The sequence below is a fragment of the Cebus imitator genome, unplaced genomic scaffold (genome assembly GCF_001604975.1).
Source record: "Cebus imitator isolate Cc_AM_T3 unplaced genomic scaffold, Cebus_imitator-1.0 Scaffold10, whole genome shotgun sequence".
Lineage (NCBI taxonomy): Eukaryota > Metazoa > Chordata > Mammalia > Primates > Cebidae > Cebus > Cebus imitator.
In genome coordinates this window covers 6,633,785-6,647,004 of record NW_016107325.1, presented here as the reverse complement: position 1 = coordinate 6,647,004, position 13,220 = coordinate 6,633,785, and the positions used below count along the sequence as shown (strand labels likewise).

The 13,220-nt window shown below is 34.3% G+C and overlaps 1 protein-coding gene across 1 annotated transcript in view; it reads left to right on the top strand.

Moving 5' to 3' along the window:
• Positions 1–13,220, top strand: part of IFIH1 (interferon induced with helicase C domain 1) — a 52,791-nt gene that overhangs the window by 25,257 nt on the left and 14,314 nt on the right. The window contains exons 4-7 of the mRNA XM_017548002.2: positions 449–553; positions 5,692–5,912; positions 11,437–11,647; positions 12,486–12,703. Of these exons, the coding sequence (XP_017403491.1) occupies positions 449–553; positions 5,692–5,912; positions 11,437–11,647; positions 12,486–12,703 (755 nt within the window). The remainder of the gene's footprint in view (positions 1–448; positions 554–5,691; positions 5,913–11,436; positions 11,648–12,485; positions 12,704–13,220) is intronic.

Here is a 13,220-nt window from a genome sequence, read left to right as displayed (position 1 = left end):
GCTGATCAGTAGATCCAGGTACTTAATTTTTTGTACTTTATTAATTCCCTGTCATTTTAAATGAAAATAACTCAAAGGTTTCTATGTATTACTTTTTGTTTAGAAGGCATTGTCAAACCTAAATATTGTTTTCTTGGGCAACATTTACATGTAGAAGGGCAACAAAAGTTATAAACCCTTAGGAATGTGCATTAGCTCTCATATTGGATGTATAGTACTTTAAGTAGGTAATATGTATTTGAATCACTACCCAGCAGCTGCTCATCCATAGTGGATTTTTTTTTTAATGTAGCCTGCCAGAAGTGCTTACCTTTTATTCATAATTGTCTGGGTGTGCCTTCCCCACTTGAATTGAACTGTATGTACTGTGTGCTGTAGAGGTGTGCAGTTAAAATACGTTTATTCTCAGAAATATTTTAAAAATATTTTAAAATGTTTTCCTTTGCAGAATCAGACACAAGTTTGGCAGAAGGAAGTGTCAGCTGCTTAGATGAAAGTCTTGGACATAACAGCAACATGGGCAGTGATTCAGGCACCATGGGAAGTGATTCAGGTACTGCCTAACTGTTGTGTAAACCTTAAAAAGTGTGAAATAAGACGCCATATAGTGGAAGCATGGGGGCTGTTCATACCCTCCCTAATGTATTTATGCAATTAAAGCAATTCTTTTCTACCGTGAAATAGTTTTGGAACTTTGCCATTCACTTTCTTTAAAAGTGTAACTTACAAAAGTCTTAGAACCAAACTCTCTAATTTTGATCCAGTTCATACCTTTTTGGTCTGGCATATGCCACATTCCAAAGAGTCATGTCATCTATTTTATTTATGAGATCTGTTTCAATTAATTTGACTGCATTTAAATTGACTGTATTCAATTTGGTACATTTGCTTACTTCGAAACCCTACTTTTTAAATTAAAATACATTTTAAATAAAAAATTAATACTATCAATAAGAGAAGTGTGACTATAAATTAAATATATGATTAAAAGAAGTCAAATTTATATAAATATCTTTTGAATAGGAGTAGAGTTAGCAAAATATTTGGGTCACTAAATGAATATTCTACCAGCATAAATGAAAGCGCCTCTTCCTAATTCCCCACACCTTCATTACTACTTCATGTTATCAGTTTTCCTAATTTGTTAGTCTGATAGGTTTCAAATTGTTTCTTTCTTTGAGTGTGTATTTCCATGATCATTACTAAGCTAAAATGTTAACATTATTAAGTGTAGATGATGAGTTAGTGGGGGTCTATTATATACCTTTCTGTATTTGTCTGTGTGTTTGAAGTATTTCACAATTAAAATGAACAAATCACAAACAAAAAGAAAATGCTTTGCAAGGGGTCCGGCTGAGAAGCATTGGAGAAATGACAGATTAAGAAACAAATTACTTTATTCTTCATTTGTGATTGAGTTGTTTCCCCTAAGAATATATTAAATAATTCAGATTACCCTGCATTGTCAGAAGAATTATAAAACTTTAGATCCCCAGGAGGCCTAAGGGGGCAAAATAGTTTATAGAAAGATGGTCATCAATCCTAAATACTGTCCAAATTAGATTGTAGCACCTCTTTTTTCACATGTCCTTCTCTCACAATGACACTCCTGAATCCCTTAGAACAAATTAGTTTGCGGAAACCCAATTCACCAAATGTCAGTCACAACTTTAATCTTCATTTAAAAGGGTTAATTCATTTTCTGTTCAATTCAGTCAGTGTTTATTGAGTTCTTGCCATGTGCTTATTTCTGTGTATTCTATTTGTTTTTTCTATCCTTGTCATAAATTGTTCAATTTAATAATTAACGTTTCTATTACATGCTATGCTAGAACTCAAAATAGATACCCTAGCTAACAGTTATCGTCCTGATAGTTGTTGTAAGGTTTTGGACATCATCCTGATTTCTATTTGTCTAAGTAAGGGCTTTTCAACGATATCCATTCATTCGATAAATATTTAATGTGTACCTTCTATGTGCAGGGCATTTTGCCTATTTAGAGTTGTTAACAAATGTATTTGCTGATTTTTGGTCTTCAATGTGGCATGAAAGACATGATAAATCTGAACGCAATCTACTTTTGAAAAGTAAATACATTTTCAAAGACAAATACATTTTTGAAGATAAACGCATTTCAAAGAACACCAGTTGAAGTTCTACATGGATCAGTACTTAGGAGCAAAGAATTACTTTGTGTAGGGGGTAGTCAATTTTTGAAGTGGTAAAATTATGAAATTCCTTACCCGCAAGTGCCTGATATAAGCTAAAATAGAATTCAATTCAAAAGGAGGTTTAGATAAATTGGTGAACTGTTAAACACATATTGAGGCACTGGAAAGTATTACAGAGTCTGCAATTATGTTTTAACCTTTGAAGTTGACATCAAAAGGGACTTTACTCTATATGTCCTTCCTCCTACTCCAGAGGTCATATATGGGCCATAAGGTGTGACCCAATACAATCGCATTATATTCCTTTGTGGAAGTGTTATGCAATAGTAAACATAATTACCGGTACTTTTAAAGTATAAATATTCCAATTTTATTATGAAAGGCTTTTTTTTTTCCTTTTTCCCATTTTCAGAAAGATATACTGCCTCTCAAAAAGTGGCAATGTTTTTGGCAATACACATTGGGCTGATATGTAGAAAGTGTTTCCCTACTATTTGAAGGTAATGCCTATTAATATTTGCCCAGCTGGAATGGTGTATTTTTCTGTGGTTATATACTATAGGTAAAGGAATACTTTGTAGATTTCAAACACATGCAGTGACAGACCTTTTCTCTCCAAGAATAACTCAGCTGTCAGAATCAATGTGAGAATGAAATTTGCCACATGGTGTAGTTCCAATAGAATATTATTATTTAAGCCTTATTTGATTTTCTTTTTTGACCATTTATATGATATAATCTAATTTTAAGATGTTTAATCAATACTTGTTGTAGAGGGAAGGCACAGTGTTATTTAAAGCTTGTGCATATTTTAAATGCTACTTTCATTTAATTGATTACGCTCTTCAGAGAAAGCCAAACGCGAACAAACAACAAACAAACAAAAACCCAAACACTTCTTTTATAAAAGAAATTGGCTCCTGGCTCATTGATACCAGCCCAGTTCTCTCCTTCTGGTGACAGAGAAGAGAAAACTCTCTTTTCATTGCTTCTGTGGATAAATTCTTCCATCCCTATGTCAGAGAATGTGATAAGGCAAGAATCAGGCTGAATATTTAGCACTCACCCAGCTTTTTTTCTTTGGGTGCTAGTCTCACATTGAATCCAACTCTAATTTTTTCTGTCTCCACACTGTGCTTCTTTCTAAACTTAGGGTCACCTATCAAATCTCCTAGTCTTAAATCAGAAATATGGAAGATTATTGAGCTGTCTGTCTAACCAGGTATTTTGTGTGTGTCTCTGACAGCGGTATAATGCCCTAGACTTTGAAGTCCTTCAGGACAACAACTATATTCTTGTGAGTGCCTTGCATTTAATAAGTGTCCAGTCAATACTGACTAAAGAATAAATTTGTGGTACATGCCTAATTAAGTAGCAGTAAAACCTCATGACTTCGGTTCTGAAGTTAAATTGTAAACAATAGTCTTTTTAACATTCTAATTCTCCTTAAATGTATCAGCATAATAAATAATTCGAATGCATGAGTAATATTGATATTTTACTCATTTGCTTTGGTTCTAGATTCTTGGAAAAGAGACTTAGGAAATCGCTATTATGTTTCTCTTTTTAATATTTCTTAGCCAAGGATATAGTAGTAAGCATGGAAAATGGAGGAAATTATTAAAATGTACTCTTTTAATAGTTTATTCTGCAACTATTATGAGGGAAGCAGCATTTTATTACTATTCTTAAAATCTATGCAAAAATGTAGCTCAGATGAAATTAAACAAAGAGGATTTATTGATATATTTTAACAAACTTCCTAGATCAAATAAGAATTTAGCAGTAGTAAATTTCTGGATCTTTGTTTAGACAATTTCTAATGCACCTTCCTTTACAAATATACTGGCTCTTTTGGAAAAGTTGGGTGATAAATTATCTTAATACAGGTGAAATATCAGGGTTTTGATAGCCTATAAAAGCTACCATTGTTCTTAAATAAATCAGAGGCTTACATAAATATAATACAAGATGAATTATTATAAATACTGTAGAGTTCAAAACAAGCTTGGAAAGAGTACTTATAAAGGTTTATTTTAAATGCTGGTGATTTTAAATGAGTTTTTCATAAAAATCATATTAAATGAATCAGCAGATGATCCAATGATAGCTTAAATGTATTGCATCTGTTTTTACTCATCCATACAGAAGGCAAATTTCCTGCCAGGTTAGTAGATAATTCTAAGTGGTATTTGGTGTGAATTTTTCTACCTATCACAACAAGTTAAAACCCACTCAAATAGAATTACCCAGTGGCTGAAATGGAGCCATCAGCAAGTTTTTTGAAGTTAATGGGATTATGTTAGTTTAGTTTCATTGCAATCACTGATAAGAAAAAGAACAGTTATTTCATGTGTGATGAAGTACTGATAAATACTGTTATTTAATTTTTCCTTGTGATTATGTAAGGCATAAGATGGAATTTTAAATTGGTATAATATTTATTTTACTTCCTTTCACATTATAAGCTATGAATTTTTAGACCTTTTTCCCCTGGCTTATATAGTTCAATATGGTCACTTCTAAATAAAATATATCCAAAACAAGATATGTTATAATAATCTTATTTTAATATTCATAAATGTATGTTAGTACTTAATCAGCGTTTTAAATTTAAGAATCCATTTTAATTGAAAATATTTTCAATATATTATACTTTGGATTTTAGAAAAAGTAGGAATATGTGGAGTCATATACATAAAGAAGTAATAAAGATCACAATTCACAACTAAATGGCAAAATTAGTCATAACTTAGCTTAAACCAACAAAATTATTTTTAATCTTTTAAGGAAAACCTACCAATTAAAGGCTAGCATAGAAGAGTTTTTCCCCTACTCCCTAAATATCACTTCTGTACAACCTGGTTGCCTTAGATGGAAAAAGGAACTTGAGATAGATTGTGTGTGTGTGTGTGTGTGTGTGTGTGTGTGTGTGTGTGCATGTACGTATGTGTGTGTAAGTGTGCGTGTGTTTGCTTTTGGTATTTGTTTGTCAGATAAAGTTTCTACAAACGAAAGAAGATAGTATCAGCCGTAATACCTTCTTTGTAATAAAAAATAAGGTGAAATACAGAACAAAGAAGACTAATGATTTCTACTTTCTCAGCTCCTCTTGATTTTGCAGGTGGTAGGTCTAAGTGAAACAAGCAGGGAATAATGGCTCAACAAAGAAACGGGAAGTCTTACGCCTTCGCAACCATACCTGCCAATCCCGCACCACAGCCCTTTCTACAAATTCACTCACTCTGCGAAAACACTCCCCCATGGTGGCCCTTCCTAGTCCTCTATTCAGTTGACTTCCTCTTCACCCCACACCCTTAGGCCCCTTCTGTGACAGGGAGCCTGGGTTGTATTCTGCAAATGCAGAGAGCAGATATTCATTGGTACAGAAAGGAGAAAATGGGTTGGACTACATGTGAAAAGGAGTTTAAAGTATAAGAAGCCTATGTTCAGTTTCAGGCTTCTAAGCTCTGTTATTTTGTTGTCCCTTCTCTTATTTTCCTTTTCAACCTTCTTCAGATGAAGAGAATGTGGCAGCAAGAGTATCCCCGGAGCCAGAACTCCAGCTCAGGCCTTACCAAATGGAAGTTGCCCAACCAGCCTTGGAAGGGAAGAATATCATCATCTGCCTTCCTACAGGGAGTGGAAAAACCAGAGTGGCCGTTTACATTGCCAAGGATCACTTAGACAAGAAGAAAAAAGCATCTGAGCCTGGAAAAGTTATAGTTCTTGTTAATAAGGTATTCAAAGAACATATAACATTAGTTGTTCATTTTCATTATATTATTCTGAAATTTTTATATGATGGCAATTGTGGCAATGACTCACACAGATTTAGTTTAATTAAGAGTAATGTCAAAATAAGCTCTTTATTTTATTTTTAGTCTTTTTTAAGGTATGTGTAATATCTAAGTGATGAACCTGAAAATAGAAAATTTCCAATAAAACTAGGACATTTTACCAAATAGCTGTAAATTATGTAGCCCCAAAACTTAGGAGTTAGTTTTGATTCATCTACTTCCTTTATTCTCCTTATCTGGTCACAGGTTATATTTACCCAGATATACTTTAAGGTTAATTGGCTAATTTATCATTGCATATGAAAATGAATGACCCCAAAATATCACTGGAATCAAGAATCAAATATTGTTTTTTGCTTCCTCTTTAGCTGTTGACCCTTAGTCAAAGATGGCAAATCCTCTTTATCCAGAATATATATAATGTGATTTGGAGATAAAGAGAAAATTAAGTGAATGTTTGATATCTACATCAAGATAAATAGATTTTAAAATGCTCAAGAAGTATATGTATTACATATACACATATAACCTTAAATGTAACTGAGGTTTTTCTTCAATAATTTGTGTCTTAGGATATTTGAAGGTCATCTTCATAAGTAAATCTGTCTGCTTCACTATAAAACAAAATCTAGTCATTTGAGCTTTTTCAGATAAATTAGAGTTTATTAATTAATAAATATATAAATTGGGGATATGAGTATTTACTATTTTATGGTATAAAAATGAGTATACTTTTCCTCTGTCAGAAAGCCTTTTTTCCATTCTCATCTATTCCTATACAAAAAAGAAGCAGTAGACTGTAAAATATTCTGGTTTTTTATTTCTATTATGCTAAAAGTTTTAGTTACATCCTGTTTTCAGTACTTAGAATCCATGATTTGAATGGTTCCTATCATGTAGTTTCAAATGCATTTTGTGTGCATCTGCTAAGTCTCAAGGGCTCTCCTTTATACTTGTATACTCACTATTAAAACGCTTGTATTTATTTTGCTGGTAATGGTGACACATTCAAATTTGTTTGCCCATAGCCTTGCATATATTCCCTTTGTACAGAATATTATTTTTTTAAATGAAATAGGTTTGAATCCTATTTTTTACCTGCTGGTAGTTTGATTAAAGTTAATTCTAACTTTAATTTCTTCATCTTTAAAATGAACAAAATAATAACTACCCTGCTCCGAAATTTCAGTTGGATTATATATGGCCTAGTAATGACTCTTTCTCCCACTCTTAAATACTAGCTTTCTTTTCCTCCTTCCTCTTCACCTTCATAACTTATGAAACTGAATAACATAGAGAACAGGCTCTTAAGTGCCAAATCCAGATAAAAGAACCAAGTTAACTGGATTCAAAGCTACTTAAACTGATGATTTTGAAACCATTTGACCATCCGCCATTTTCTCAAACTCAGCCTCACCATCTACCCTCCCAAAGGCTCTTCTCCATTTATCTGTTTCTTTGTTAGTAATACCGCCCCCTCCAAAGCATGCAGCCCCCACACCAAGGAGTTAGTTTTAATTCATCTACTTCCTTTATTTACCTTATCTGGTCACAGAGTCATAGGCTGCTAGAGTTGAAAGGGGGCTTCGAGATCCAGCTTTATTCCTTTGCAGAGTGGTTCCTCACTTCTGCCAGATAACCTCCTAATATTGAGGAAGTTACCCTTCTAACAAGACAGCCCCAGCCATTATTTGAAGAACTGACACTGTTAGAAAGCCCTACTTGTATTCATCCAAATCGGTTTCCCTGGAATCCCATAGTCACTGGTTAGAGCTCCTTCCTCTGCAACCACACGAAGTCTTAATTCTGCAGGTAAGGACAGCCCTGCACATAGACAAGGCAGCATCATGTATCTCCTAAGTTATGTTTCTTTTGGTCCCTGGAAATAAATGTCTACAGTTCCTTTAACTGTTTTCCATATAACGTGGTTTCTAAACCTGTCATCACTCCTAGTGCTCATGCTCTTTCAGACATTTTTCTAGGACACTCTTAAATGTGGTGTTCAGAGTCGGACAAAATACTGCAGATAAGATCTTACCAGTGCAGAAAGCAGGAGAGATGAGTTGTGACACCCAGCTCATGACCACTTTTGCCTGTAGCATCCTCAGACTTATCTGGACCTTGTCATAAACTCAAATTCCTCAGTTCCTTTTTATTTGAAAATCTCTTACGCTAGAACACTCTTCATTTATTTTTGTGTAGCTAGTTTTTGAGCCTAAATTCAAATACTTAGGTTTATATTTTAAATATTGATCTTTTCAAGTCTTATATTTTTGTATGTGTCTAATGCATCTTCCTTTCTATAATATTCCCTTCTTCTCTCAGTGCTATATTCTAACCAGGAATCTTTCATTGCATTGGATCTAGGTGATTCTTATGAATGCACGTTTATAGCTATGTTTAAATATTAATTTATCCTCATTAATTATGCACAGTCACTGCATTGTTGGGTGAACATTTGGGGACTTGACTCTAATCCATTATCTGCTTTTCTATTGTTTTTCTCCTTAGAATTACTAGGAACTCATCTACTAATTCTTTCATCTGTATCATAATTGTTTACTATATCATCTTTTTGAATAATTAATTTCAGCTTTAATTATTTTTGACTGAGTCAGAGCACCTCTGTCCCAGTAAGTCTGCATAAGCTGAATCCTGTGTTTGGCCCAATAAGAAGGTATTGTTACCCTTGATCTAGAAAAGAGAAATCCTGTTCTCTAACACCATTTACTTTCATTTCCCTTCCTCCGTCCTTTCCAAAGTTATAGCCTTCAAATGCAGAGAGAAATGAAAACACCACCTGTGTTCCCAGACTTTCCATTTCCTATCTAGGGCTTCAACATCATGAGAGATAAATCCCAGGTTCCTTCAGATGCTGCAATGCAGCCCCATATGATTCAGCAGAAGTGGGTAGCAGTTGGGTTTGATTAGTCTTGGCAGGCACTCTGTCACATCTCAGGAAAAGGCTCCAAGAGGACCACACACCTCCCAATTAGCCATGTCAGACTTGCATCTGGCTTTCTCTGTGTCCTTCAGTAGGAAGTCTACACCACCCAGAGTGAGTATCAGGATTTCCAGCACCTGCTATCTCCTGTGACAACTTCTTTTTGTTCTGTACATCAGAGGGTGCTGCTGCTTTTGAAGATTTTTGACTCACCTTTTATGGGCAGAATTTTGTGGTGCGATGCCACTCCATAATACAGAGTTTCTTAATGAAATCATTCAGCAGGAGTATATTTAAAGACAGATCAAATGCAGATCTTGTCCCCAAGGAATATACAGTCTAGAAGAGAGATGAGAGATATATGTTGATAATTAATATTTTATTCCACTTTATAAAGCACTCTCAGATATATTATCTCATTAAACTTACAGAGCTACCCAATAAGTTAGTCATTATTATTATTCCAATTTCTCCCATCAGAAAAATGAAGCTCCAAGACTTTTAATTGGCAATTCAGGGATCATCCAGCCAAGAAACAGCAGAACTGAGACTTGGACTTTTATCTTCTGAGTCAACTGGTCTTCCCTTGCCACTGCACTCTGCTTCTAGAATAAAAGGATGGGTGAAATATCAGGGAACTTTTAGTACTGACAATATGGCATCCTCTATTTCATTTAATTTTCACAGTAATAGGTTAACATTTTCCTCATTTCATTAATCTGTATATTGAGAGCATTAAAATGATTCAGACCTTGTCCAAGGTACACAAGAATTAAGTGGCTGGAGTAGCTGTTTTCAGGGCTTTCTTCCTTCTGCATCATGTTATCTCTTTTCACTACACTTAATTTCCATTCTTTTCTGCAGAATCCCTCTGTCTTGCATAAATGGAATGGAAAGAATACTTCCAGAAAATGATTCAGGAATGGCTTTGTGGAAGAGAAGAAATAAGCTGTGGTTTTCAAATTTCGAAGGCTTAAATGTCATTAAAGTGAAGGTTTCAAGCCTCTGTCCCCAGAGATGGTCCCTAGATTTAGTAATTTTTGAGTGCCATTCAGGAGTCTGTATTTTCCAGACTTCTCAAGTGATTTTGTAACAGGCAGATCAGAGAGACTTTAGGAAAAAAAAAAAAAACTAAACTAAATGAAAGTTTCTCCTCTTTTTCTACGCTTTCCACCTTGTGGTAAGGTAATATCCTTTCAATCACCAACTTCATTCTTGATTTTAAGTCCACTTTGCTTCCTTAGAATTTGTGGATTTCATTTTAACTCTTCCCCACATTTTCTTCCACTTCACCGAGACATCTACTTTTCAAAACCTCCATCATTTCCACTAAATAATAATGTAAACCAGTATTCTTCATAAGATGTTCCCCTTAGCCAGGGGGATCAGCCGTTCCTTATTTAACACCTAAGTGGAGCTTACCTCAAGTAAAAAGATGAAAAACACAAATGCTACAGACTGGGGAAAAGGTAACCACTGATTGCATTTCGGGTAGAATTATGGAGAATGAAAAATATAATGTGCATTCTTTGAAGTTTGCCCTTGAAACTCTTCCTACCAACTTTCTGTTTGCCATGCTTACACTGCTGGGCTTCTATTACATAAATCTTTCTAGGATATGACCTTCAAGATGACCTGATATTTTTCCCCCTGATGCAGAAGGTAGTTTGAGTGACAAGCAATGTGTAGCATTCAGGTGTCAAACCACCTACCTTCAGCAGATGTTACAACATACAGAATCAGCTGACAAGTACCAGAAGTTTCCACCTTTTTTGCCAAGTGTACTTGCAGTTTTGTTCTTGCTTAGCCACCACAGCTATTCCAGCAGTTCATTTCTTCACTTCACATCTGTTCTCCACTAGGATGAATGCCCTAACTCCTCACTTGTGGTTCCCTGCCTCTTCCAGTCCTGGTGTCCTGTTGCTTCTAGTCTAATCCAAAAACAAGCAACAGAAATAAATCACTTCAACAGTACAATTGGTAGGGATCCTGTAAACTGTTATACTACATGTAAAATACTCTGCTTGATGGCTTATAACCTGGCTCTGCTCTACAAATTAAACAATGTGTAACAACCTTAGCTTCAGTTTATCTTTCCACTGACTGAAGGCTTACTAGATTCAAATTCCTTCCAATTCCTCCTTTTTTTTTTCAGTTGCTTCTTCTCTTAACTGTCACTTAGTGTGTGTTTCTAGGGGAGCATAATTACATTGTGTTGTAATCATTTGGCTTGTGTTGTTTGGTCTTGGTCTGTATGCTCAGCTAGACAGAGTTCCCCAAAGTTGTCAATCAATCTTAAACATCTTTGTGTCCCAAACACAAATGCCTACACCTAACAAGCCTATAATAAATGCTTATTGAGAGAAGAATGAAAGGACTGATGGGGCAGTTGTTATGCCTGACTCACTGATAATGTAAACACCCCTTTAAATGCTGAACAAAGAATAGGCCTTGATTAATACTCCTTTGGCTTTGACTAACTTTCTCTTTTTTAAAAAACCTTCACTTTTTTTTTTTAAGGTACTGCTAGTTGAACAGCTCTTCCACAAAGAGTTCAAACCATTTTTGAAGAAATGGTATCGTGTTATTGGACTAAGTGGTGATACCCAACTGAAAATATCATTTCCAGAAGTTGTCAAGTCCTGTGATATTATTATCAGTACAGCTCAAATCCTTGAAAACTCCCTCTTAAACTTGCAAAATGGAGAAGATGCTGGTGTTCAATTGTCAGGTCAGTTGAAGTGTTTATTTTTTTAAAAAACATTAATAGTAATATTAATGATAACAAAGGTATTAATTTGTATTTGTTAATTTTTAAATGTTTATAAAAATTTACTTTGGTTTAAATGCTCTTTTCTTACTTATGGTTTTATTAAAATCCTTCTACTTCCTGGAGGAAACAAAAAAGTAAGTTTTTAGTTAGACAATTTTATTCTGCAGAAGAATACCATTATTAAAGCAAGCACTCACTGGACTTTCCATTTATTCTGACAAGTTCTTTTATTTGCTAGTGAATGTTGTTAGATTTGCTTCCCTTTCCTATAGAATAAAAATATAAACCTTATCTTTTGTGGGGATAGGATGAGAAGGTAGGAGAAAGAAAGGGAAAGAAGTAAAAATACTTTTAACAACTAAATGCAATGTTAAAACAAGGCACATTTTTCTCTTTTAAAATAGTGTCATTTTTACTTGATGTAATAAAAATAAAATTCACCAATCTAAAATTAAATATTTTATTAAAAACAAAAGTATAATCCTGAGATTTGATTTGTAGTAAACCAGGGTGTGAATTCCACACCTAACACTTGTTAGTTCTGTAAATTTTCTGAATCTCATCTATTAAAAAAGGAGAATGTGTAACAGGGAGTTTCATGATTAGTATGTATGAACTTCTGTGTGTACAGGTGCTAGTATAGTTGGATTTCCCTCCGGAAAACTGGAAGTGGGCTGCTCTCGTGTCCTGCCCAAGAAAAGGCATCCCCAAGACAGCTCAATTCACTGGTCTAAAGCTATTTCCTTACTGTAGTATGCTGGTGAGGAGAAATTAACTCTTTGAATTTTCTTTTAAGACTTTTCTCTGATTATCATTGATGAATGTCATCACACTAACAAAGAAGAAGTCTACAATAACATCATGAGGCGTTATTTGAAGCAGAAGTTGAAAAACATTAAACTCAAGAAAGAAAACAAATCAGTGATCCCCCTTCCTCAGATACTGGGACTAACAGCTTCACCTGGTGTTGGAGGGGCCAAAAAGCAAGCCAAAGCTGAAGAACACATTTTAAAAGTAAGTCATAATTTTATGTGTAACCAATGAGAGCAAAGCTAAAACAAATGCCACTACCTCTTGATCTTGTTAAATAAGTTTGAGTTCAAGTGCCCTGATCATAAGTTAAGTGAAATCTGTTTGCTTTAGTACAATAAACATACTCAGTCTTTTATAAAATAGTAATATGCTTTAATGCATTGCAATAACACAAACAATATCATAAAAATGATGGATAGGAATATACTTAATGGGAAGTTTAGACAAATAGAATGCCTTCTTTTGAACATCCACCTTTATAGTTAAACTTAATGATCTACTTGATATAGAAATATTCATAAACTATGAAAGTTTTTAGCTGTCACACATAATAAAGTCTTATTCCATGAGTTTCAAAACTGCATGTTTTCTCTCTTTCATATGTGATTCTAGAAATCTAGATAATTCAAATTAAAGGGAAATAGGGATATGAAGATCTTTAAATATGAGCTTATCAGCTGCCCCAAAATGGTAACACCACATACAGTGCTGCTGTTGA